We start from the raw sequence: 26,117 nt of genomic DNA, 5'->3' as shown, positions 1-26,117 counted from the left end.
TGTAGCCCACCTGCACGTGTACACCTGCCTCTCGAGGTGTAGACATATTGCACCCGAGAATTCCCCAGGTTACACAGTCCACTCCCCGAGAATTCTCTTACCACCTACACCCAGTCTGGCAAACCTTAAATCCAGACTGGACCACGCGAGATAGGGAATTCTACGAGCCTTGGCATCTCTTCCTATTACAACTCAATCTGTTTCTCCAGCCTCCATCTCATCTAAATAATCCAGGACCAACGCTCCTTGACTCTTCGACCTCTTGGGACCACGAGGAGCCCCAGCGCCGGTAGCTGTGTCTGGGGCAGCTGCCTGTGGCCATGATGATGGTGGTGGGCTGTCCGCAGTGTGGAACTGGCAGTATTAAAAGGCCCTGCAGCCAAACAAGACGTATCCCACTCTGGGGGTGCCCTGTGAAGCGGCGGGGAACCCTGTAAGGAGCCGAGGAAATAAGTGGGCTTCTCAGCATGGATTTACCTAGACATCAGGCACACACTGGTAATAAATATGAGCATTTATTTGGCACCAGATGGCAATACAAAATCCTGGCAGTGGGAACTGGAAAGGTTCTATCACCTAAGTACTTCCAGATGATGCCGAGCCAAGGGCAAGACTTGGCAACAAGTCTCCGAGCCCCCGGCTCACAGAGCGAGTGTTGACTGAGCACCTGAACTACCAGAGGCTGGGCACTGCGCCCGGCGCTGCGGGAGACACAGAGAAGTCGCCCTGCCTGTGACTTCCGTCCTCGGGAGCTACCAATACCAGTGGATGAAACCAACACATGGGAGGATGTGGAGTACAAACACTAAACTGGGTATTTTGCCAAAAGGGAAATTTCGTCAAAGAGCAGGATTCCAGCTAGGGTTGCTTCCTTTCTTCAGCAAACATTGGAGACCTATAATGTGCCAGGCACTGGGTGCGTATTAGTGAACGAGAGAGACAAAGTTTCCGCCCTCATGGAGTTTAAAGGGGAGATGCGAACAAACACGTGAAGCACGCACGCATGTGATGAGTGATTATACAGTGTGATAAGTGCAATAAGAGGATTAAACAGAACACAGAAATAAAGTTAAAAACAACACTCGATTTTTAAGAGACAGAATGGCTTGGGAAGCCCTCCACGGAAGGTCGGCATTTGAGCTCTGACCTGAAGGATCAAGAAGCCACCAGGGCCAGGAGTGGCGAGGGGTGGGGCTCAACAGACCCAGGAAGCCTGTCTGACGGTCCAGCCCAGGAAGGACCTCAGAATGTTTGAGAAAGCCAGGACACCACTGAGCTGTCGCTTACAGGGAAATCAGCACTTATGAGGCCCTTGCAGGCCAAGGGAAGGAGTCTGGATTTGATTTGAGGTATGACAGGAAACAAAAGGGTTCCAAGCAGGGGAGTAAGAGGATCAGATTTATACTTAAAAACCAAAATCAAAATCTGTCATACAGAGATTAGATTGTCACATGGCAAAAAAGAAGGCCTTTAAGAATAGAAGGCTTCATGTAAGTGCATGTAAAGGTGGCTTCTTGGGTAAATAACTAACATATATAGAGCACTGACCTCCCTGAAATGGACAGTCATAATGGGAAGGGGAAATAGAACACATAAAATCCAGAGGGGATTTAACATGGAAGCAGAAAGCCGGAACAAAGTACTATATTACATCTTCGAGCAGCCAAACGATCCAATTAAGCTGTATTTTAGACGATTTGGGGGCTGCAGTAAACAGAATCAAACAAAGGTAAAGAGGGGAGAAACAGGAAGCTGAGAGATAACAGCCAGGAAGCTTTTCTAGGAGGGGCACTTCACGGGAAGAAAAGCGAGGATAAGGTGGCAGACTGCCAAGCATGAGCAAGCACAGCACCCTTATCTCCTCCGCTGACACTCCCCGAAAGGCTCACTTCAGGTACAAAGCTCAGAGCACCCACCACCCGTGGAAGGTCTTGGAAGCTTCCATGGGCAAAGATCAACAAGGTAACAGACAAAAGGCAGCCGAATTCCGACCTCCACTGAAAGGCTGAATTCCCGAGCCCCATGGAGCCAAGAGCAGAGCTGAGAAGACGGTCGTTCCCGGGGGAGACCTTCCGTAACCGAAAGGGACAAACGCACAGGTCTGGGCCCACCCACAGTAGCAGAGGGTGCTTGGCCTTTTAAAACCAAATGAAAACTGTCTGTGTTGAACTGGAACACCTTTCAAACTCCCACTTTGGGACAAATGGGGCTGGGACATGAAAGAAGAGATGGGAGGTGTGACCTCTGGGACATCTCAGCTCCTGGAACAAAGGCGATTACCAGAGTGCTTCCTCCAAGAGCGCTGGGGGCAGGAGCTGAACACAAACATCAAGGAGAGCCACACGCCCTCTCCCCGTCAAGATAGTGTGTGCAGTGTTGCTCGCCAGGTCCCGCAGCGCAGGCCACACACTCTTGACAACAAGCCCAGCCAGAGCCGGCTCTACGGGAGAGCTGCACGTGGGAGGAGCTGGCGGTCCGAGGTCACCGGCGGAGACGGTGGGCCTGAGAAAGGAGCCTGGGGGAGTCCCGATCCCTGAGGGGAGGCAATGAAGCCACGCATCCTGGAGAGAAAGGCTCTACCTCGCCTCCTGAGGCCCAGCGGCCTCCACGTGGCCCGGTGACGGGGTGGGATGCGGGGGGCTGGGGTTGGCATCATGTGGGGGGGTGGCCAGGGAAGAGATAGAGGTGGCGGCACAGGGTGCTACAGTACTCGGACATCTCCTTGCAGCGGTGGAACTCCGTGCCTGGGGCGTAGCCTTCTCGCTCCTTGATGAGTGCGTTCACCTGCCAAGGCAGAAACCCAGGGGTCTGAGAATCGGGTGTTTTCAGGATCCCAGCACAAGAGGAAGGGTGAGGAAGACTGTGAAGACCAGCTCGAGGGAGAAGCAGGGTGGAACACTCACCTTCACCAGCATGTCGGCCACGTGCATGTCACAGGCCCTCTCGGAGAACACCTGCGTGAGGGCCTCCACGTACCAGGAGCCTCGCTTGGTGTTGCGCATGGCAGCGGTCCCTGCAACCAGAGCAGCAGTGGGCACTGACTGAGGGCCACAGGCACCCTCCCCAGCGGACGGACCTCCCCCGCACCCTCCCTGGTCAGAGCCCTGCATGACAGAGCCTGTGTCTAAGAGGCTGCCACCTTTGGGACCACTCCTTGGGACACACAATACCTCTGAGGCAGGCGTAGCCACAGATCATGTCCGAGCGGGTGGGCAGCCGCGTCTTCAGCAGCTCCTCTCCACTGGCATCACTCACCTCGCAATCGGGGGATCGGTTGTGGTTCTTCCCGTCTTGCTGGTCGACCCCCCGATCCGTTTCATCTGTACAAAGGCAGACAAGAATGGACAGAGAAAGATGTTATTTCCTCCCACCTCTCTCGGGCCTGTCACAGGCAAGCCCAAGCTCCCTACAACCGGGATGGGGGAAGAGCCATTTCCAGCTGTTGTCTCCAACCTATGGCTGATGAATTAAAAAAAAAAGAAAAACAAACACCACTACTCCCGCTCCTCTGCCACCGTGCACCGATCACGCAGAGGGTGCCCACGCACATGCACGCATCTGCGGTCTGAGCTTTGTCCACTCTGTGTAAGACAGGGCAAGTGCTCAATCAAATACCCCTTGTAAACAGAACGAAAAGCCATCTGCGTCCACGATTCACTTGTCCAATTATCAGTGTACCTGGAAGTCAAAGTGCTGCTTATTGCAATACATGACAAAACACTGATACAGTTTTACTACATAAAAAAGAAAAACAAGTTAATAAACCAAAAATATACTTACTACAAGTATGCTGTATGAAAACCACAACCATAATTTTTATGTTTTTGATAAATTCTAAAATTAAGCATGATCAGCTGTTTCCAGGATGTTTTTGATATTTTTAAGTCACTTACCATTTATTAATTTCATAAGTCAAATTGTAGCTGGCATGCAAAATTTAAGAGAAACTTACAATTGGGATAATCAACTGTTTTCTCTAAAACAATGTAAAAAGAACACTATTATTCAATTATCAGCAGCAGATCCTCAACATACCCTGAGCACATGCCCAACCTTCTGACCCAGGCCTTATCCACCCCCAGACATGTTCTTTCTCTGACGCTATTGTTTGGGAGTGGTAGGAAAAAGGCAGGAGGACATACAGCTTGTCAGGCCAAAGGTAATAGAGTATGTAAGCTTTCTCTTCTTTACATCTCCTGCTCCATGTAACACCCAAGAGAGCCTTAAAGAGGAGCGAAGCTTGAAGGTCTGTGCAGAAAATGACCAAGATTCACTGATCCAACAAAAATTTACTGCGCAACTGCCATGTGCCAGGCGCTGTTTTTAAGCCTGAGGGATACAGTGAAGACAAAGTCCCCATCCTCATGGAGCTTACACTCCAGTTTAGGAGCCAGTCAACCAGGGCAGGGTCCTTTTTAGAGGCATCAGTTATGTTAACTAAGTAGAGCAGAAGACAGGTGAGCTCAGACTTTTAAAGGAACAGCTGGCCTACTGGTCATCCCTTGGAGGATTTGATTTTAGAGAAAAGATTCAGCTTAGCCCACGAGGGCACTATCTTTCCCTACCCAGATCTAGTATTTGTATATAATCTCTGAACACAGGAGAAAATGATCATGAAAATGTTTACTTCACTTTGCCAGTGATGCCTCCTACAGGAAACAAGCCAAGCTGCATGTGTCCCTCAAGAGAAAGGAGACTCCTGTCCTGCCTTTGTCTATTGATCAACAAATGGTTCTTTTCTCACAATATCCCTGTATCTGTTTTCTGTATTATTGCTCCACTTTTTAGGCAGGCTAATTTCCATCCTAGACAGCATATTAAAAAGCAGACATTACTTTGCCAACAAAGATCCGTCTAGTCAAGGCTATGGTTTTTCCAGTGGTCATGTATGGATGTGAGAGCTGGACTATAAAGAAAGTTGAACACTGAAAAATTGATGCTTTTGAACTGTGGTGTTGGCGAAGACTCTTGAGAGTCCCTTGGACTGCAAGGAGATCCAACCAGTCCATCCTAAAGGAGATCAGTCCTGAATATTCATTGAAAGGACTGATGCTGAAGCTGAAACTCCAATACTTTGGCCACCTGATGTGAAGAACTGACTTATTTGAAAAGACCCGGATGCTGGGAAAGATTGAGGGCAGGAGAAGGGGACGACAGAGCATGAGATGGTTGGATGGCATCACCAACTTGATGGACTTGAGTTTGAATAAACTCCAGGAGTTAGTGATGGACAGGGAGGCCTGGCATGCTGCAGTCCACGGGGTCACAAAGAGTCGGACACGACTAAGCGACTGAACTGAACTGAATTTCCATCTACTCAGCCAATATTTATGATGTGCTACTATGTGCCAGGCAGTGCCCTGGGCCTGGGGATATAGCAGGGACATAAAAAAAGGAAGTTCCTGCTCACATCCTCTTTTTCTCAGCACTGCTCCCTGTAATCATCCTGAAAAAAAAAAAATTATCCAATTGTTTCTTACTTGCACTCCCAGTACCTCTGTATTATTATCTGTCAAAGCCCCAAATCTCAGCTGTGACTGCAGGTTTATGATCACTAGGATCTGTCTCACGTGGTCAGCCACGTCTCACTACATGTGCCTGACGCAGATGGAGAACCAGGCATACTTCTGGCTCAGCCCGCTTTGGGACAGGGGAAGGAGGTGTCCTTTTAATCTTTGTGTGCTCGTCACACTGCACTCCTCCTCACACCCTGAAAGGCTCTATCTGCTATTCCACTGCTGTTCTCTGCTATGCGTATGTGCTAAGTCACTTCAGTTGTGTCTGACTCTTTGCGATCCTGTGGTCTGTACCCACCAGGCTCCTCTGTCCATGGGATTTTCCAGGCAAGAATACTGGACTGGGTTGCTATGCCCTTCTCCAGGGGATCTTCCCGACCCAGGGATTGAACTCGTGTCTCCTGTGGCTCCTGCACTGCAGGTGGATTCTTTACCACTGAGCCACCAGGCAAGCCCCACTCTCTGCTATGTGTTAGTTGCTCAGTTGTGTCTGCCTCTTCGGGACCGCACGGACTGTAGCCCACCAGGCTCCTCTGTCCATGGGATTCTCCAGGCAAGAATACTGGAGTGGGTTGCCATTTCCTTCTCCAGGATTCTCTGCTATACCCATGTAAAAAATATGTTATTTGAATCTTTGGACAAAGGGACCTTTAAATCAAACTGTAAGTCCCTTAAGGGCACCAACCATGTTGTAACAGTCAGAGCTGGTATTCTGTGGATTTACCATGAGTCAGCTACTAAGAAGAACCACTTTCATATGAACCACTTCACTTAACCATCACAACAACATGACCTTAGGACGTGTGATTACCTACATTTTATACTGAGGAAACTAAGGTAAAAGGACATGGAGTAACTTCTCTATAACTAGTCAGTAGCAGAGCCAGAATCTGACTCCACGTTTAGAGCTTTCAATCATGACTCTTTTCCTCTGAGATGAGAAGCACATCTGCATGTCTTCTGAGCGTAATCAGGGAGTCCTGGCTTTTCAAGGGGTGAAAAGAGAGTGCATGCAAGAGGGATGGGAGGAGCTTGTGGAAGAGTAGGAGCCGAAGGCTGATGTGGGGCTTCCATGCTGCTCTCCTGCGGGACACAGGAGGGACCCGGAGAGGAGAGGAGGCGAGAATGGGGAGTGGGGGAGAAGAGGAGGAGGAGAAAGCAGAAAGGGGGAGGAGAGGTGGAGAAGGAAAAAGAGAAAGAGGATCAAGTGAGAGCGTGAGGAAGCAGAGGCAGCTGGCAGACCCTGAACCGGAAAGAGGGATGAGAAAAGCGCACCGGGGTTAATAAGCACAGGAGAAAAGGAAGCGTTCTCCGCAAACAAAGTGAAGATATTGGCCGAGAGCGTCCTGGGGGCGGACGTGGCGGCGCGCAGAGAGCTGACCACCTGAGAGCCAGGGGCGGCCCGGGTCCCAGCACACCCCATGCGTCGGGAGACACTTACAGAGCAAGAGAGGCGGTGGCAGCAGTGAACAGAAGGAGGTGCCCAGGGGATCCGCTAGCACCTGAGAGGAGCAAACAGGAAAGTGAGAGCTGGTGGGAGGCTGCCCGGGAGCCACACCCAGGTGCCAGTCTGCCGGGGCACTCACCTCCACGGCAGGCCTGGATGAAGAACATTTTCGGTTTGTTCTGTAGGCTCGGGCAGTTGGCATTGTCAAAGAGCCGAAAAACCTCTTGTAGCTGCCGGAGAGAAATAAGGGAGAAGGGGGTGTTGGTGGTCAGTGGGAGCCCTGAGTCCTATACACATAATAGCGGCCATCCCTGGAGACACAGGCAGCGGGACGTGGCGCGGCCCAACCTCAGCAGCCGCGGCCACAGACCAGCACGCACCTGGAGCAGTTTGCCGTCCACGCCGTAGATGCCGCCCTCCACGCCGTGGGAGAGGAGTGCCACTATGCAGGAGTCAGTGACTCGGTGAGCCGGGAGCTGGGCAAAATTCTGCAGCTTCTCTTGCATTTCCTAAGAGAAAGATGCCTTTCAGGGTTGCTCACTAGAGTCAGCACAGATACAAGCTTCCTTTTGGTGTCTGGAGCCCTAAGCTATAAGGAAATCAAACATGTTCTCTACCAAGTCGGAAGCCAAGTAAGCACCAGAAAACCACATGACTTTAGCTCAGTTGGTAAAGAATCTGCCTGCAGTGCAGGAGACCTGGGTTCAATCCCTGGGTTGGGAACATCTGCTGGAGAAGGAAATGGCAACCCACTTCAGTATCCTCACCTGGAAAATCTCATGGACACAGGAGCCTCATGGGCTGCAGTCCATGGGGTTGCAAGGAGTCGGGCACAATTGAGCAACTAACACTTACTTAGACAAAATACTGAATATAATGTTATGATTCACAGACTCACTGAGATATGTGAAGAACTCCTGGAGTGAAGCCAAGTTATTAATGAAGCTAATCATGCAGGCGCTAGTTAACTTTACCCACTCTCCAAGCATCAACCAGCTCTTTGTTCAGCGCATGTGCTCCTGTATGTTAATAGCACAAAGGGAACCGCCAGGTAAACTGGGAACGAGTAAGTAACGCGCTTATCAGAAAGTAACAGCCATAAGAACTGCTCTGTGATCACGGGCTCACAGGATCATAACAGGAGAGAAGAGCAGTACTTCTGTGCTGTTTTCTGTCTCAGAACTGAAGTTCCCAGAGACAATGATGACGTCTGTACAAAAATGCTTCTGCCCACAAAAGAACACACTCTACAGAGATACTGGACAGGGTCATGACTATCTACATGAGCCAGTGGATCAGAGAGACCTAGGTTTAACCCCTGGGTTCATGTATTAGAACAGGCTCTAATATTCACTCTGTAAGAAGACAATTACATTTTCTCCGAGTTTGTATAGATTAAATGAGATACTGCATTGTTGCTGTTGTCTTTTGTGATCCCAAAGACTGTAACCCGCCAGGCTCCTCTGTCCATGGGATTTCTCAGGCAAGAATACTAGAATGGGTTGGCCATTTGCTTCTCCAGGGGATCTTCCCAACCTAGGGACTGAACCCACGTCTCCTGCATTGGCAGGTGAGTTCTTTACCACTGAGCCACCCGGGAAGCCCTGAGACATTGCATAGAAAGGACTTATCGCTACGCCTGGCACATACTGCAAAGATCTGCCTTCATACTGTGCCTATCTAATGAAGGGTAGCAATATTATTTTTCCAAAGAAACGCTGTAGTCCAGGTTAAGAATCTTCTTGATCTTGCACTAGACTGCCATATATGCGTTAACACTACCTTAAGCATTTGCTCCATCCAACAAAAAGTTATAATACATCTAAAAGCATAATTAAACCAATGTGATACAAACTGTTAAAATTACATCTCTCTCTACAACTCAAAATGTCTAGATTGTCTCTGAGATGAGCAGGGAGAAAATGAGTTCATTTTGCTATGAATATGACCAAAATATAATGAAGAATGTGCTATAAAGCAGAGCAGTCTCAGTACACGTGTGTCTAACAGCACCAACACAGCCTCTACTTCTATTAACAGACTGCAGTGGCCCTCCAAGTGTGACCCCTCAGAGAGCAGCATCAGCTTCACCCCGGAAGCCGCAGGAAACGCAGCCTGGCCCCTGGCAAGCTGAGCCTCCACAAGGCCTCCATGTGAGTCTGATGTGCTGACATGTGAGAACTTATCTGCTGTTTGGAACATTTCTGTTTGCAGATAACTGAGATTTCATAAAAGACTCGAAAGTCTGCAGTTTCACTGAAAATGGAGAAACTGGCTGTGTTTAAAGGGCATGTATACTTTCTGAGCAAACAGAACCCAACCATAATTCCGGAGATCTTAAGGTAATAAAAGAGATCCAAAATTCATTCAATAATATATAATCTCCAGAGAATACATATAACTTATGACTGCTCCTCTGGAGTTGACTATAACAGAATTTAACACGTAATAGTGGAAGCTAATTTTGCTCCTAGGGAATAAAAGTATAGGTTTGGCACTCAGAAGCATTTAGAACTTAACTGAGGTTATTACATCAGTAAACAGAAGACAACAAAATCCACAGTAAGAATAGACAGGCTTTGTAACTGAATTTAATAAGACTAAACCACTGAATAAATGGGGGTTAGTCATTTGGGGGAATTTTTCTGAAAGCAGCATAGCTTAAAATAGGATCTTGAGATCTATTTTTGATAAAATTACAGTGCTTCTATAAATAGCAGGGCTCTTCACACTTGCATGTGTTTTTGGCTGGGGGACACAGAAGAAGGGAATAACCTGTGAACTCCCTGAAACTACACACAAAATCCTATGGGTAGCTGCATTTTCCAGAGATGACCCATAGCTCGTCGCTATACTCTCAAAACCATCTGTGACCAAATGCAAGCTATAAACCAATACCTGGTGAAAAGAAATCTGCCACTTTAAAGGGTATCTCATTGCCTAACACACAATAAACTGTAATTCTAGAACTAGTAACCTCATGAGGTGGAAGCAACAAGAACAAACTCTGATGAAGAACAGAAGCACCAAACACCTCCATGGGCAGGGAAGACACCAGCGTGCTCACCAGCACCGTCAGCGTAAGACAATTCTTCAAGATCACACCATCTCAGATTTTTAAGTCATACTATCTCTAAAGCAAAAAAAGGAATAATAGGGGGAGGAAAAGAGGATCTAAATTTTCTTGGTTCTGTCTCTGGCCTGCTGAGGACATTCGATCAGGAAGAAAGTATTCCTGTGCAAATGCCCATTGCACCAAATGGTCACACCTACTGCCATCATCTGGTTTCAACCATGACTGCAAGCTTGCCTGGCCACTGTCAGAAATTGACTTTGCCTCATCCTGCTGTTCTGCATCTCCAGAGCTGCTGAGGGCCAGATACATGAAGGGCAATACTCTCAAGGTTCAGTCCTAGCCCTTTTGCTCTTTCTCAAAGATCATAGGCTCTCATTACTTAAAAGCCTTTTTCCTATACAAGTTGTTCCCAAATTCACATCTTTGGTCCTGACTTCCTCTGAGGCTCTCAATTCCTTACGTTTTCCTTCTTCTTCCATATGTAGTGATTCAGTCACAAAGCTCTGACAGTACAATCATGCCATTATACTATTTTTCACATGTGTTCTTTTCCTTTTGGTCCACTATCCTGTTCAGAACCCCTGCCATCTCATACTGAGATGAGTTGGAGTTAATATATTAACTCCAAACTGCATTCCCTGCCACTGGTCTCTGACTTAACTCTTTTTCTCTTTGGCCACACCCCACGGCATGTGGGGGTCTCAGTTCCCCAGCCAGGGTCTGAACCTGCACTCCATGCATTGGAAACATTAAGTCTTAACCACTGGACCGCCAGGGAAGCCTGCTACCTCATTCTTTACAATGGTATCATATTAATCTGCCTGAATCATCACTGTGAATGCATCACCTTTCTATTCAAAACCTACTAATGATGCTGGAGTGTCAACCCAAGGAAGTCCAATTCCTTTGGGAAGACATTCAAGGCCCTGGGCATTCTGGCCCCTTGATCTCCAACCTCATTTTTGGCATTCCTGGGCCACAGACACTTGGTTCACCACAAGGTCCCAAACACCACACACAGCTCTAACCTGCGTGCTGTGCCCCGCTGTGCAAGACCCCTTCACTCCTCCTCTCTCCTCAGCAGCTTCTGCTCTTCAAGGACAGCTGAAGTCTCACACCCTCCATTTACCCTCCTGACCACATCTACCCAGGGGATGGCTTCTCCCTCTTCACTACTGCAGAAGACACTGTCTCTAATCTTTTGCAGTCTTAGGAACATTAGAGGACATGCTGCTTCTTTTTTTTTTTTTAACTTATGTCAAGACTCCCTCATCTAACTGAGGTCCCTTGAATTCAAGGTTCACATTTTAAAAAATTTCTGAGAGCTTACACAGTTCCCCATTATAAGGGTCTCGAAATTGAAAGTGAAAGTCACTCAGTTGTGTCCAACTCTTTGGACCCCATGGGCTATACATTCCATGGAACTCTCCAGGCCAGAATACTAGAGTAGCCTTTTCCTTCTCCAGGGGATCTTTCCAACCCAGGGATCAAACCCAGGTGTCCTGCATTGCAGGCGGATTCTTTACCAGCTAAGCCACAAGGGAAGCCCAAGAATACTGGAGTGGGTAGCCTATCCCTTAAGGCTCCAGGGGATCTTCCCGACCCAGGAATCGAACTGAGATCCTACACTGCAGGCGGATTCTTCACCTATTGAGCTATCAGGGAAGCTATGGCATCTCACATAGTTTCCCATTATAAGGGGCTCAAAATTGAACTCTGCTGCAATTCAGGTTATGGAACAATGTAATCAGAGAATCAGAATACAAAAGTCCTTGAATCTGCATCAGGGAATGAGATCTGTGAAGTGGGCTCATAGGCCCATCACAGCTACTGAATCGTCAACAAGAAGCAGGAGCCCACAGCTGACTTGGTGATTAGGGATGTATCTTTTAACTATCAGGCACATAAAACCCTTTATCAACTGCATAAAATTTGGAAAACAAAGACAGAGTAAATTCCTAGGAAAAGGAATGATTAGACCAAAACCCTTAAAGAAATGTAAATAGTATTCATTTTGTTAAATGGCCTTCTAATAGGATTCCCTCTGAAAGAATTACTGCTGTCCCACCCTTAGTCCAAGCCCTGCAGACTCTCAGGAAAGTGTCTGCCGATCTAAGAACCTGTTCTGGCCGTGGCTTTGAAGCAAGGGTGAGTTTACTCCTCTGCAGGAGCCGCGACCACTGAGAAGTTGGCAACAGCATGTAAAAGACAACATCCAGATTGAAACCGGCCTCACCTGAAGCTTAGCAAATACATAATCTATCCCATACAAGTGAGACAACTGAGAAACAGAAATGAAATCCACAGACAATGCTGAAGACAGACCGGGACCGCCCCCCCCAACAGATCAAAGAGAATCTCCTAGAAACCTTAATTTTACCATGGACATTCCCAAGGCAAGTTTAGGAGAGTACTGTTTTCCTGGAATCAAATGAAAGAATTAGTATCAATCTACCAATGGACTATTTTCAGTTTCAAAACAGAACTCCCTAAAGGTAAAAAAGTCAGTGGTACAGCCAATAATTGAGGCTAACGGAGACTAACTGATCACAAAAATGCTGATGACCTCCTGCAGGAATCTAGTTCAGAAGTTATCTACCCCAAGATCTGTCTTGTGGTCACACAACTTATAATAACAGGTCATGTTAATTCATGACACAGCAACAAAACAATATTTTACAAGCACAATTCTAGCAGACTTTTATCTGCCAACGGCATCATGAGAACAATAGCTGGAATCCTAAGCAGCAGCAGCAATCAAGAAGTCACGGTCCCGTGTGCTGCTGCTGCTGCTAAGTCGCTTCAGTCGTGTCCGACTCTGTGTGACCCCACAGACAGCAGCCCACCAGGCTCTTCTGTCCTTGGGATTCTCCAGGCAAGATTACTGGAGTGGGTTGCCATTTCCTTCTCCAATGCATGCACGCATGCTAAGTCGCTTCAGTCGTGTCTGACTCTATGCGACCCTATGGATAGCAGCCCACCAGGCTCCTCTGTCCACAGGATTCCCCAGGCAAGAATAATGGAGTGGGTTGCCATTTACTGTCCTGTGTAGTCGTGACTTATTGTATGTACCTTTTCTAGGTTGGCTGGGTGCATATCACTGTCTCCTCAACTCCTGAGTGCTTGGGAAACAAGTTTAGTGTGGGAGGATCGACCCTGGACCATTCTTACTCAGGGAGCACACGACCCGAGAGGTCAACACTGCAGCAGCCAGCTGGGCCCAGATCTTTCTCTCCTTTTAAAAATTTATGTATGTATTTTGGCTGTGCTGGGTCTTCCTCGGAGGGCCTTTCTCTAATTTAGGAGAGCAGGGGGCTACCCTCTTGATGTGAAGCACAGGGTCCAGGGCCCTCGGGCTCAGTGGTTGTGGCTCCCGGGCTCTAGAGCTCAGGATCTGAAATTGTGGCGCGTGGGCTTAGTTGCTGAGATACGTGGGATCCTCCCAGATGAGGGATTGGACTCATGTCTCCTGCACTGGGAGGCGGACTCTTTACCACTGGGCCACCAGCGAAGTCCCTCTTTCCTTTTTTAAAAACTAGACTGCAAGGTGGGAGACAGAATACAACAAGCAAAAAGTAGGCAGAGAGAATAACTCTAGCAAAGCTCAGCCCGCCCAGCATAGGAGCACGGACGTGTCTGGCCCCCACGCGTCACCAGTTCTCTGATGCGCACGTCAGCATGCCCTGCGCCTCAGGTACCTACCTGTGCGGTCTGGTCAAGAAGAATGTGAACTTTGTAGCCCAAGAGCTTGAAGAGAGTGACGAGAGTGCTGTGGTCCACATCCCCTCCCGAGCGGAATTCCAGGTCTTTCTCTCCAGTGAAGTGAATGTTGCTAAGCACCAGTGCCAGGCCGCGGGGCCGAGACTGCAACCTGTAGGCCTGGGGAGGGGCACCCGACGAGACCGTCAGCTTCGTGAGGACAGAAACTAAGCCCCCCCCCTCCCCCGCCCCAAGGAGACATTTCAAGAAAACTAAGATGTCACATTCTTCTTCGTAGCCCCACCAGGTCAAAATATAGAAGTGCCCACAGAAGACAGTCAATGGGCAACGCTTTGGGGACTCACAAGATGAGAAAGAAATGATGTACCCACAAGCTTGCTACGTTCAGACGCCCAGGAAGGGTATCTCATTTCCCAGTGCCTTTCCTCTTCCCATTTCCCAAGACTCACCAGCTGGTGGTGTGTCTGATAAAACTCAGGCGTGCAGGGCTTCACCTGGAGGCAGGGAGGACCATCTCCATGGTCTAGGGAGTGTTCCACCGCATCTGTGGCGCACAGAGCGGAAAAACTAGCTTATAGTCTACCTGACATTCTTAGTATTTTCATATAACTTCAGGTTCCCTTTGGTCTTGCTCACTCCCCTGGTTTGTTAAGTGCTACGGAAACAGACAGCCTGCTTGCTTTTGCTCATCAAGGGATCCTCTGCACTTAGCCTGCCTATAGTAGTAGGTGCTCAACCCACTGAATTGAATGGGGTATCTGATAAATGTCTTATTCTAATCACTAGGCTAATCAGTCAGCAGGCTAGAGGCCCACAGTGTAGTCTTTCCTCACTGCGAAAGTAACTCAGCTCTATAAAGAGACAGACCAATCACGTGCAGGAATCTCCTACCTGCATCAGTTACTCCAAGGGCCAAACACCATTAAAAAAAAATCATCTGTGATGGAAGGAAAACAGGTGCAACCTACACCACCACCCCCCCCCCCCACCTAAACTGTCTGCTGGTCCCTAACAAATGCACTGAGTAAACTGCCAATTATGAACAAAAATAGCTATCACACTAGGCAAAGTCAGACACCAGTCAAGGAAATGGAAGTCAATCTGCAAGGGGGGACTGGTTGGGGTGGGGGTGGGGGTGTGGGCAGAGATGTGCTATTTTACATCATCAATTCTCACCTGGAGACAGGCGGAGCTGCTTGCGGCGGGCACAGGACTCACACGCTGGGAAAGGGAGACTCAGGTCATAGTCGCAGCTCAACTGTAAGAAAGCAGGACCCACCAAGCCAGGCTCAGGGGAGCTGGTCCAGATCAAGTAATCCAGAACCCTAGTCCCCCTACCCCAACCCATCCCCACTGTCTCAAAGATGCCTTTCCCACCAGACCAGCCCTTCTCCACACACACAGCCTAGGGCTCCATACCGGCGGGACTACAGGCTGAAGACCGGACAGGGTTCTGAGCAGCAGCTCCTCCAGGTGGCTCTGCTTGGTCTCCCTCAGGGCCACACAGAAGGCATCAAAGGCCTGGGGGCCTCTCTTGGGCAGCAAGTTGAGGAGTTCCACGTTCTGGCCGAAACTGCCCGTCTTGGCCTACGAGAATAAAACACGACGTCACCTTTACTCACCCAGCTGGAATCCTATTTCTCCAGGCAAGCTTCGCACTAACATCATCATCCGTCTCAAGGACTCCTTTTCACAGAAAGAAACGGATGTGTGAACTCCTTCCCGTCACTCATGGATTCTGTCTTCTCTGTCAAATGCTTGAGGGCAGAAGTGCATTTTCACTGCCTTAGTGAAGCACGACATCTTTCCCCCACTGTATTGTGCTCTGTTCTTACTCCGACCACCAATGTATTTCCCTGGCTTTCCTCGTTTGCCTCCAGATACCTGAATGTGCTCTCTCATTTCCAAGGTGATAATGTCCCTCTCCAGGAGGTGTTCCAACAGTTCGCTCAGCAGCAGCTCTTTGGCCAGCACCACGCGGTTCTTTTTGAGAGCTTCCTGATGGTCAGGATGCATGCCACACCCTCTCAACATCCTGCAGATAAAAGGCGGACAGAAAAGCCATCAATACAAGATCTGGCACAGAGGAGTGGGTGCAAGAGGCGTCGGCAGAAAAAACATAAAGAACAGGACTTCCGATAACTAAGACATACTTTACTGAATCTGCTTAAAATCACAGAAGTATTGTTATTAGGCAGTAACACACTGATCATAAGCAAATGATATATATTCCTTTACAGAGGATGTTCAGCTGAGATCATCTGTGTTCTGATTAGAAAAAGTATCTTTCGTGACAAAAATCACACACACACACACACAAGTACACATATTCACAATAAGGAATACTCCTCTGACAGACCAATTTTAATTAAGGAGTACTTCAGAAAACATTTCCCATTACTTACCTAAGTTGCTGACAGTGACTGAAAATAATCCTCTGTGACAAATAATTTAACACAATGGCAAAAACTCAACGGACAACTTAATATAAAATAAATCACACACACACACACACCTCCTTCTCAAGCCTGTATTGTGCTATGTGCTCTGCTTATTTGTTTCACTCGTGTCCGACTCTTTGTGACCCTAAGGACTGTAAGCCCGCCAGGCTCCTCTGTCCATGGGAGTCTCCAGGCAAGAATACTGCAGTGGGTTGCCAAGCCCTCCTCCAGGGGATCTTCCTGACCCAGGGATTGAACCCGTGTCTCTTAACATCTCCTGCACTGGCAGGCAGGTTCTTTACCACTAGCGCCACCTGGGCAACCCACTTATACCTACTAAAACTATAGTTTTTTAAAACTGTTAGCTCCTGTGACAAAATGACACCAGAAACGACCAGAATCCTATAAGAACCGGATTAAGTAGAAAGTCTGACAATAAGTGACAGCAGATAAATGCAATGATGGAAACAATCAACGTAACTTGAAATCACTTACAGGGTTAGCGCCTGTAAAGGCTAAATTATTTTGGTAATTTAGTTTATGAGGGATGCCTTCAAGAACTCCTTCGTTTTGCCATGCATTTGGAAAAAGATCAGCTTCTGTTGATGAACTAAAAGAATCCTATTTCCGATATATACCATCTATATGCCTTAGTATATTTAAATCCCGGACTTGCCAGCCTGCTCAGTTACAGTTTCCAAACACATAACAACAGTGAGGATCTGATGGCGGTAAGAAAGGAATACGGTAACAGCTTCAGTTTGTAATGTAAAAATCTATTTTAAAATGCATCCTGATTTCAAAGATGTTAAAATGTGCTTGTGTGGGGGTAGAGGGTGAGGGGAACATATATCTCAGAATCAGTGAAATACCACACATTCATAGAATGTCAATGGCTTAATTCTAGATTGGAGGAGGGAAAAGCAGCTTTGGAAGAGCTTCTGAGGCACCAGAAATCCAAAGGCAGAGGAACCAGCCATTTAAACACCCCCAGAGTTGTGTTGTTTAGTCATTAAGGTGTGTCCAACTCTCTTGTGACCCCATCGACTGTAGCTGCTGGGTTCCTCTGTCCATGGGATTTCCCAGGCAAGAATACTGGGGTGGGCTGCCATTTTCTTCTCCAGGGCCCAGGGTTACAGGTAGCTAACTTTCATTGATTCTGGGGTTTGGGACAGTGATGTTTGAAACTCTGCTGTAACTTCTTGTTTCTGTTCTATTGTAATACTCCTACTATCGCATAGATTCATTGAAAACCTGCTACAACAATATAATCTATAGAGAAATCAGAAACGTCATTAAGAATCACCTTGGCACCTGCCAATGCAGGAAACATGGTTTGATTTCTGGTCCAGGAAGATCCCACATGAAGCAGATCAACTAAGCCCGTGTGCCATGCCTACTGAGCCTGTGCTTCAGAGCCCAGGAGCCACAACTACTGAAGCCTCAACTACGGAAGCCCTATAGCCTGTGCTCCTCGACAAGAGAAAGCACTACAATGACGAGTCCGGCAACTAGAGGAAGCCCCAAATGCAGCAACGAAGACTCAGCACGGCCATAAATAAATAAATAAACACACTTTTTTTTTTCTTTTTTTTAAAGAATCACCTTGGAACACACACCAAAGCAGACATGCATGAACTCTGATAAAAATAAGTGTTAATAGGTCAGTCGCAAGATAACATCGCAGCTGGATACTGGATATTTCCTCAGGATACATACCAATGATGGGGCAGTTTACTCAACTTTTTTCTCTTAGTTCACTAGTATTTTCTCCTTGAAACTTTATCCTCCCTTGGTTTCCATGACACCATTCTCTCCAGTTCCCCTCTCTCCCTATTAGGTCCGTTTTCCTTCACAGGACCTTTGGTCTGCCCTTAAAAACGTTGACAATCCCTCTCAAAGTCTCTTCCCATTCCATCTCATTCACACAATTCGCTATTCGACACTCAGTTCTTAACTCCAAGTTCTGGACTTAAATTTTCAATCAGTAACTCATTAGGGTTTAATTTGAAGCACCATCCATTCTCCACACACCTGCTCCTTCCAGTATTCCATATCTTGGGCAGTTTCAAACACGGACTTTTCAGAAGTAACCGCCATCACTTAGAACTTTAAGACACATCTGGAAAGGGAGGAGGCAGTGGAGAAAAAGGACGCAAAGGCGAATCTTAAAAGTCCTGAGTCTGTGTCCTGCAGGTCTGGTTCCAAAGCCCTCAGCTAATCTTCTGGGTCTGCCATGAAAGGACTTACCTAGGGCAGAGACCGAGGCCCACTCGGAGCCTCGGGTACCTCCTTGTCTCAAAGTACTCAAATCCCAACACCTCTGTGGAATGCTTTGAAAATCTTATCATTACACCCAATTCAATACAGATCATGATCTATTCGACCTAAAACAAATGCACACCAGGCAGACGTCTGCAGGTCTCACAGGTTAAGAGAGCAGTTTAGTTCCTAAAAAGGGAGCCACGAAACAGAAAAGAGAAAGAATCTTTTAAAAGAAGCCGAGATTTGGCGGGACTGAAAAGAGATCCCCTGGTTCAGAGCCCCGTGCGTTGGAAGTAATGGAGGCTGGCGAGTCTGTGCACGAGAGGGACAAGGCCCAGAAGAGATTCGCCCTCCTGCGCTCCCCTCAGTCACTGCTTCTTAGGCTGGAAGCGCGGATACAGCTGCTTCCAGGGGCTCCGAGGTGAGGAGGCGTCAGGACCACACGCCAGAACCCCGAACCCACTAAGGACCCCCGGACTCTCCCCACTCACCTGCGCCCCCTATCAGCAGCCATCTGCTCCTTTGGCTGGAGGGCGGACCGGGAGCCCGCGCTCGGCGCCGCCATTTCCCGCTTTTCCCGGGCTGTGAGCGCACCCCCGACAGCCCAAACACACCGCGAGCCTCCGGGTCCTCAGCATCCCTCCCCCCGTGCGCCGGCGCGCAACGCGCCTGCGCAGTGCCTCTCCTAGCTCCGCCCCCTACGCGGGGTCGCCCCCCGCCGGAGAGGCCGCCGCAGCGCGCGCAGGCGCAGAACCCGTACGGTGGGCGCGCTGACCAATGGGGCGAGCGAGCGCTCTAGGCGGAAGGGGAAGCGAGGGGCCGCCCCGCCCTACGTCGCCATCCGATTGGTCGACGGTTCCCGCGGAAATCACAGCTCCCTCCCCGGCACCGCCCACCTCTCCTCACCCGCGAATTGAGAGAACTCTGTGGAGATGGGTGTGGCCGGACTTTTCAACTTATTGAACTGTTGGGACCGGGGTAGGGAAGACAAGGAAAGCACTGGAAGTCGCTAGACGGATTCCCCGTGCAAAGAGTGAGAAACGTGGGTCAGCGATGGTTGAGCAGCTCCCTCGGGCTCAAACCTGTGTCACAGGCTCAGCCCGTGATTACGGAGAAGCTGGCGTTCTGTTTGGATCTGAGGAAGCTGGTCAGGGAGCCTGGGGTAAAACCCAGCGTCACAGCGCAGGGGTGAGGCTGAAGCAATCGGAGACAGCACTCAAGTGGCTCCAGTGCCTCATATAATGGATGATTTATGAGAGATCCTTAGATATTCGACTTCCTTGGTGGCTCAGTCGGTAAAAGCGTCTGCCTACAATGCGGAAGACCCGGGTTCATCCCTGGGTCAGGAAGATCCCCTGGAGAAGGAAGTGTCAACCCACTCCAATACTGTTGCCTGGAAAATCCCATGGACGGAGAAGCCTGGTAGGCTACAATCCATGGGGTCGCAAAGAGTCAGACACGACTGAGCGACTTTCACTTTCTAAGAAGATATTCCACCACCTCTCAACAAGAAGGTCGGGTTGATCATCATATCCACCCATCCTGAAAATCAGAAGTCTCTCCCCCTGGGGCAGTTTAACCCACTGCTTCTCCGTCAGATGGGGACCCTGCATTGGGAACTGCTCTCCAGCCCTGCTGATAGCTCAGTTGGTAAAGAGTCCACCTGAAATGCAGGAGACCCGGGTTTGACTCCTGGGTCCGGAAGATCCTCTGGAGAAGGGATAGGCTACCCATTCCAGTGTTCTTAGGCTTCCCTTGTGGCTCAACTGATAAACAATCCGCTACAGTGTGGGAGACCTGGGTTCAGTTCCTGGGTTGGGAAGATCCCCTGGAGAAGGGAAAGGTTACCCACTTAAGTATTATGGCCTGGAGAATTCCATGGACTGTATGGTCCATGGGGTCGCAGAGTCTGACACAACTGAGCGACTTTCACTTTCACTCCAGTCCCCCAGCACCACCATGCTGGAATTGCTCCCTTTCTGGAACAGGGACCATCACAGTTGCAATTCCCTCTGCTCCTCTAGGAGGCTGGTGCACTCCTGGTACACTCAGTCCATCCTGTCTGCAGACACAAGTGGTCCCCCATTCTGTATACAGGGAGTCCTCCACCCCCTCACCAGCCACTGACCAAGACAGGACAGAGATGCTTGGGGGAACTGGCTTCTGTTGCCTTGTACTGAAAATACAAACTGAGGTAGATAAACCTAGAGCCTGTTACACAGAGTGAAGTAAATCAGAAAGAGAAAAACAAATACTGTCTATTAATGCATGTTTGAGCATGCTAAGTAGTTTCAGTTATGTCTGACTCTGCGACTCTATAGGTTGTAGCCTGTCAGGCTCCTGTCCATGGGATTCTCCAGGCAAGAATATCAGAGTGGGTTGTCATGCCTTCCTCCAGGGGAATCTTCCCGACCCAGGGATTGAACCTGCATCTCTTGTGTCTCCCTTCATTGGCAGGCAGGTTCTTCACCACTGGTGCCACCTGGGAAGCTCATATTGATACAGTATATATAAATATATATATACACACACACATAATCTAGAAAAATGGTACTGATGAACCTATTTGTAGGGCAGGAACAGAGACACAAATGTAGAGAATGAATTTGTGAGCACAGCAGGGGAAGGAGAGGATGGGATGAACTGAGAAAGTAGCACTGAAATATATACATTACCTTGTGTAAAGTAAACAGCTAGTGGGAAGTTGCTATGTGGTGCTCTGTGACAACCTAGGGGGGTGGGATGGTGGCTCAGGACAGAAGGGATATGTCTATGCTTAGGGCTAATTCACATTGTATGGCAGAAACCAACACAACATTGTTAAGCAATTATCCTCAATTAAACTTAAAAAAAAAAACCATATACATACTGACCTTACCCCCCTACCTCTTTGGAGCAGTTTCTCAGAACTATTTGAAATGCTATCTCCTGGGCTATATTCTTCATTTTGTTCCAGATAAAACAACTCAAAAAAAAAAAAAAAAAAAAGAGAAAAAAGAAAAGACAGAGGCAATGAGATCTGAAGAGCAAAGTTCAAGACTTTGTGTCTATTTACTAACAGAGTGCTCCTGTGCAAATTATCAATTTTTTTTCTGACCATTAGGGTCTTCATTTAATAAATGAGGGCAATAACACCTCATTTTTGTGATAATAGAGCCAAAGCACCTGGAACAGAAGCATCAGAATGTCACTCAGATATTGTTTCTTTTCTTCTTTCCCTAGATTCTCTGGATCACCTCCTCATCTCACCCTCAATCTAACTCTGGATATGGGGTAGGTTGCTGAATATTGCCTGAAGACTCAAATGGTGCCACCTGCATCTTTGGGATGGGCCACCGCAAAACCGGGCAGGGCTCACCACAGCCCAACTCCTCTCTGGGTCACAGCCTGCATGTGTGATGTCCAGGTTGGGGGACAGTTCCTGACACATGACAGGCACTGGGAGGCAATGGTCTAAAGAATGAGTGGGTCTGGTGCCGAAAGATGATATATCCTCTGAAAGTCCTTTAGGAGGGTGTCCAGTTGTTTCCATAGAAAACATCATCATCAGAGTGACCACAGCTGACTTCATAGGCAGGCGGTGGAGTCAGAGGTTCCAATCTGGGGGGCGTCCACAAGGTCTGCAGATCAGGAACAGTGGACACAGTCCGTGACCACCGAAGCCGCAGGCTGATTGGAGGTCTTCTAGGACTTGCTGAGGTCACAGACCCCTCTGAGCCCACTCGCCTGTCCAATCTGGCTCTCCTGGGCTCCTCTGGATGGTTAGGCTGTCCCTCCTCAAGTCCTGGGGGGATTACAACGCTGCTGTAAGAGGGTGGTAGGTCCAACTCTTGGGGGTGGGGCTGCGGCTCCATCACTGTGGCTTCAACATAGGTTGGCACCTCAAAGGCTTCATTGTCCCTGAGTGAGGGGGGAGAAATAAGGCCATTAGTGGCTTCCTGAAAGGAGCCTTTTTTCCCTTTTCTGTCTTCTACCAGGAAAAGACCCCTCCACTCCCTGCTACCAGTGACCGGGGAAAGCAGAGTCTGTATGCCTGGAGGCCAGAAGCACAAAGGGAGAATGGGTCCACGTGTACTCTTCCAGTCCTGTCCACCCCTTAACTCACCGTGCATTGCTGGAGGCCCCTGGGCTCTCGGTCTGCCCTGATCGAGACCCCCATTCCAAAACACAGGCCAGGAGGCAGGCCAACAAAAAGAAGCCACCCAAGCTGAGAAAGAAATAAGCCACAGGGGCGATGTCCGGCCGTATCCCCAGCAAAGCCAGCCCCAGGAGGAAGGAGGTGCAGCACAGGAAGAGAAGCGGCTTCTCCAGTTTCCCCCACAGCTGGCCTGGCACCATGGCCCCTCCCCAGGCTCCTGCAAAAAGACACACAGCTGTTGTGTCCAAACTAGCAGTTGGCATCACGGCTAGGTCAGATTTCAAAGTAAGCCTATCAGACACCTCTGTCTGGCTTTGTTCTTTCCATCTCAAATCAAAATAAATGGCCCAAAGAAATGATCTGCAGGGTCCCCCCACCCCCAGCTCTGGAGTTTTCTCTAGGATCACCTAGGAGAATGATCCCAGGGTATCGATGTATGTGGAGTAGCCAGGAAACCAGCCCAGGAGTTCTGACTCCCAGCCCCTGTGTGAGAGTATTTGCTGCGCCACGACCCCTAGTTCCTTCCTTTTTCTTTCTTCTCTGTGATCTCTCTTCCAGCTGCACATTTCAATGCCTTCCAGCTCCACATTTCTGTGCCTTCCAGCTCCCAGTAGGGGGCAGGCCCTGCCTGGGGCGTCTCCGTGCTCCACGGCATCTCAGGAATCCAGGTGATGGGCAGGCCACGCCCCTTATTTTTGCTGGCTCTAAATCTACCCACCCCCTCCCCAGTCCCAAGCCCTCAGTCTGGTCTCAGCCTTACCCTATTGGACCCCCGTCTTCCCATTTCCTCCAGTCAGGGGGAGAAAACTGTACACACAGGATACAACTACCTGAGAGTCTTACAGACAAGGATCTTGAGCGACGGACCTCGGCCCAGCTAATTCTTAAACTCTCCACGTCCCACGTCTGTCAGGGCCCACCACCCTCTATGGGCCCTAACTCGTTAAACTCAGACTTAAAGTGTCCTGCCTGAAGTTTTTACTGAAAGGTCTCCAAGGCTGGTGGGGAGAAGACTTTTCTTTGCTTCGCAACGCAGCAGCAACCCCCTGGCAGCCTGTCAAGAGTCTCCTGAGCTCTGCACACAAATGAGTCACAGGTTCTAGAAAGGGGCCAGATGCCCTCCTTAGACCCCAGCCCCAAAGGCACAACCCTCCTGCCCTCTTACCTGCGATAGGACTTCCTCACCTGTCTCGGCGCGCTCAGCAGTGAGTAGGTTGGGGCAGGGGGAGGAGGAGGGAGGAGGAGACAGGGTGGAGCCCACTGGTTCCACCCACTTTTGTGCCCAGATCCCTACATTCCTGCGCAGGCTTCCTCCTTCCCTTTCTGCTCAAGGCTGAACTCCTACTTTTGCCCCACCTGGAATTTTTCTGGCTCTTAGTTACTACAATCCCAACCCCCACAGAGCCCTAGAGAGAGTACTCCCCAACCTCACCCCCAGTGATCTTTGTACTTTGGATCAGAGTTAAATTCATCTTTCCTTCTCCCTTCTTCTCAAGGCGCTTGGTGTTCCCAGCAGTTTGCATTATGTTTAGGTAATAATGTTTTGTGCCTGGGAGCAAGATGTCAAGCAAGGCCCTACGGGGCTCCTGGGCACAGAGGTCTTTTTGTCCCCCATTTCTTAGAGTCAGAACTCCAGTCTCCATGACCTCTGAGTTCCAAAGTGCAGAACAGTTGTTAATCAGGGGAGGAACAGTCAGGAAACTACCTGAGGCAAGATTAAAGGGACCAGAGAGGCTCAAGGTTAGGAGCCCCAGCCGCCTAAGACCCTGCATACAACCTCACCCTTTTGCAGAAGAAAGAAGGCAAGACTGTTACTGCCTAGATCCTTATCACACACCCTTGCCTGACTATGTAACCTCTGCCTACTCACCCCCGAGTGGGGCATGTTTCTTGAGACCCCAATGTTTCTTTGTGGCCAGCCACTCTTTCTTTCTCCTCCATAACTGTCTCCATATTTATGTTTGGCATTGGTGCCCAGAGAGCCAAGATTTTGGCAACAAGCAGAGCAGAGACCGTGGCTTATTTAATCTCCGTGTATTACATAGTGCTTTGCACACTGTGGGGACTACTGTTGGTACAGAATGGTGTGTCCTGCTTCCCCTACCAAAGTATCATTTCTATAAATTCCTTGTTTTTTTTGCAGACCTGTAAGATGTGTTCGTGTGTATGCTGCTTTGATCAGTTAACTCTTTTTTGTTTTAAATTTTAATGCTATAAATTTTATTGAGGATGAGATAGTACTTTATGTGCTGTGTAAAATGTGTGTGTGCTCAGTCGTGTCCGACTCTTTGCGACCGCACGGACTGTAGCCCCCCAGGTTCTTCCGTCCATGGGGATTCTCCAGGCAAGAATGCTGGAGTGGGTTGCCACTTCCTCCCCCAGGGGGTTTTCCCAACCCAGGGAGCTAAAGGGTGTGTCCTTCATTGCAGGTGGATTCTTTACACTGAGCTGTTGAGGAAGCCTCTATTTTGTTACCAAGTCCAAGCTCACTCTGCTCATGGCACAACAGGCCAATGAATCCAAAAGAGGAGATGTTGAGGTAAGGAATATGACTTTATTTGGAAAGCTGGCTTACCGAGAAAATGGCAGACTACCTTCCCTAAGTTTCAAAGGGTAGTTTTAAACAGTTTCTAATTAGGAAGTAGAGGAGTGTAGAAACAAAGGAAGATCAGTCAGGAAACAATAGTTGCATGATTAGGCAGAGTCCTGGTTCCTCCTCATGGGATATAGTAACAATATATCTTTGAGTCTTTTTATCAGAGCTAAGGCCCCCACCTAGGTGGAGGATGGTAACTTTAGACAGAGCACAGAAGTTTGGCCACATAATGCGAAGAATCAACTCATTGGAAAAGACCCTGATTCTGGGAAGGATTGAAGGCAGGAGGAAAAGGGGACGACAGAGGAGGAGCTGGTTGGATGGCATCACTGACTCGATGAACTTGAGTTTGAGCAAGCTCTGGGAGACAGTGAAGGACAGGGAGGCCTGGTGTGCTGCAGTCCATGGGGTCGCAAAGAGCTGGACACAACTGAGTGACTGAACAACAACAAAGATTGAAGACAAAAGGTGAAGGGGGCTGAAGAGGATGAGATAGTTAGATAGGCATCACAGTGGGCATGAATTTAAGGAAACTCAGGGAGATAGTGCAGAAGACCCTGGCTTGCTGCAGTCTGAGAGGGTAACAGGTAGAAAGGCCAGAATCCTCAAGTAGCAGGAGGAAATAAACTGCAAGTGGCAGACGTTTTTTCCCTTCTCTACACAAAATTAAAAGAGGCTGGCTTCCCTGGTGGCTCAGAGGTTAAAGCGTCTGCCTGCAGTGCAGGAGACGTGGGTTCGATCCCTGGGTTGGGAAGGTCCCCTGGAGAAGAAAATGGCAACCCACTCCAGTATTCTTGTCTGGAGAATCCCATGGACAGAGGAGCCTGGTGGGCTACAGTCCACAGGGTCGCAAAGGGTAGGACACGACTGAGCGACTTCACTTTCACTTTCTTTTAATTATGTGTTGATGACATCTGG

The 26,117-nt window shown here is 48.8% G+C and overlaps 2 protein-coding genes across 5 annotated transcripts; both read right to left on the bottom strand.

The window, feature by feature from the left end:
* Positions 1-502: 502 nt before the first annotated feature.
* Positions 503-19,145, bottom strand: CASP2 (caspase 2). Of its 3 annotated transcripts, none has more exons than XM_061165970.1 (11): positions 18,957-19,143; positions 15,644-15,794; positions 15,179-15,346; positions 14,936-15,017; positions 14,209-14,303; positions 13,742-13,918; positions 7,344-7,472; positions 7,103-7,193; positions 3,171-3,320; positions 2,904-3,013; positions 503-2,784 (listed from the first exon to the last, which is right to left on the bottom strand). In XM_061165970.1, the coding sequence occupies exons 1-11, from the start codon at positions 19,028-19,030 to the stop codon at positions 2,653-2,655; spliced, it is 1,359 nt and encodes a 452-aa protein (XP_061021953.1). In that variant the 5' UTR covers positions 19,031-19,143; the 3' UTR covers positions 503-2,652. The 3 variants fall into 3 exon arrangements, with proteins under 3 accessions (XP_061021953.1, XP_061021954.1, XP_061021955.1); XM_061165971.1 differs by having other exon boundaries at positions 2,647-2,784; positions 3,256-3,320; positions 18,957-19,144; XM_061165972.1 differs by lacking the exons at positions 503-2,784; positions 2,904-3,013; positions 3,171-3,320 and adding an exon at positions 6,954-7,018 and having other exon boundaries at positions 18,957-19,145.
* A 2,378-nt stretch (positions 19,146-21,523) lies between these two features.
* On the bottom strand, positions 21,524-24,590 carry TMEM139 (transmembrane protein 139). 2 transcript variants are annotated; one of them, XM_061166470.1, is made up of 3 exons: positions 23,769-24,431; positions 22,571-22,820; positions 21,524-22,365 (listed from the first exon to the last, which is right to left on the bottom strand). In XM_061166470.1, exons 2-3 carry the CDS (start codon positions 22,801-22,803, stop codon positions 21,972-21,974), a joined length of 627 nt encoding a protein of 208 aa, XP_061022453.1. In that variant the 5' UTR covers positions 22,804-22,820; positions 23,769-24,431; the 3' UTR covers positions 21,524-21,971. The 2 variants fall into 2 exon arrangements, 1 of the variants encoding a protein (XP_061022453.1); XR_009696826.1 differs by lacking the exon at positions 22,571-22,820 and having other exon boundaries at positions 22,228-22,365; positions 23,769-24,590.
* Between the last annotated feature and the right edge of the window lie 1,527 nt (positions 24,591-26,117).

This window comes from Dama dama, chromosome 18, assembly GCF_033118175.1.
Source record: "Dama dama isolate Ldn47 chromosome 18, ASM3311817v1, whole genome shotgun sequence".
Lineage (NCBI taxonomy): Eukaryota > Metazoa > Chordata > Mammalia > Artiodactyla > Cervidae > Dama > Dama dama.
The sequence above is the reverse complement of the archived record's forward strand: the minus strand, read 5'-3'. Positions and strand labels throughout refer to the sequence as shown.

Coding starts and splice junctions, on each gene's coding strand:
- CASP2 (XM_061165970.1), bottom strand. CDS start 19,030: ATGGCGGCGCCGAGCGCGGGCTCCCGGTCCGCCCTCCAGCCAAAGGAG. Junction 14,304..14,935: donor GCAGCTCCGCCTGTCTCCAG/GTGAGAATTGAT, acceptor TGTGCGCCACAG/ATGCGGTGGAACACTCCCTA. Junction 7,194..7,343: donor TGGACGGCAAACTGCTCCAG/GTGCGTGCTGGT, acceptor TCTCTCCGGCAG/CTACAAGAGGTTTTTCGGCT.
- TMEM139 (XM_061166470.1), bottom strand. CDS start 22,803: ATGGTGCCAGGCCAGCTGTGGGGGAAACTGGAGAAGCCGCTTCTCTTC. Junction 22,366..22,570: donor GGGGCCTCCAGCAATGCACG/GTGAGTTAAGGG, acceptor CCCCTCACTCAG/GGACAATGAAGCCTTTGAGG.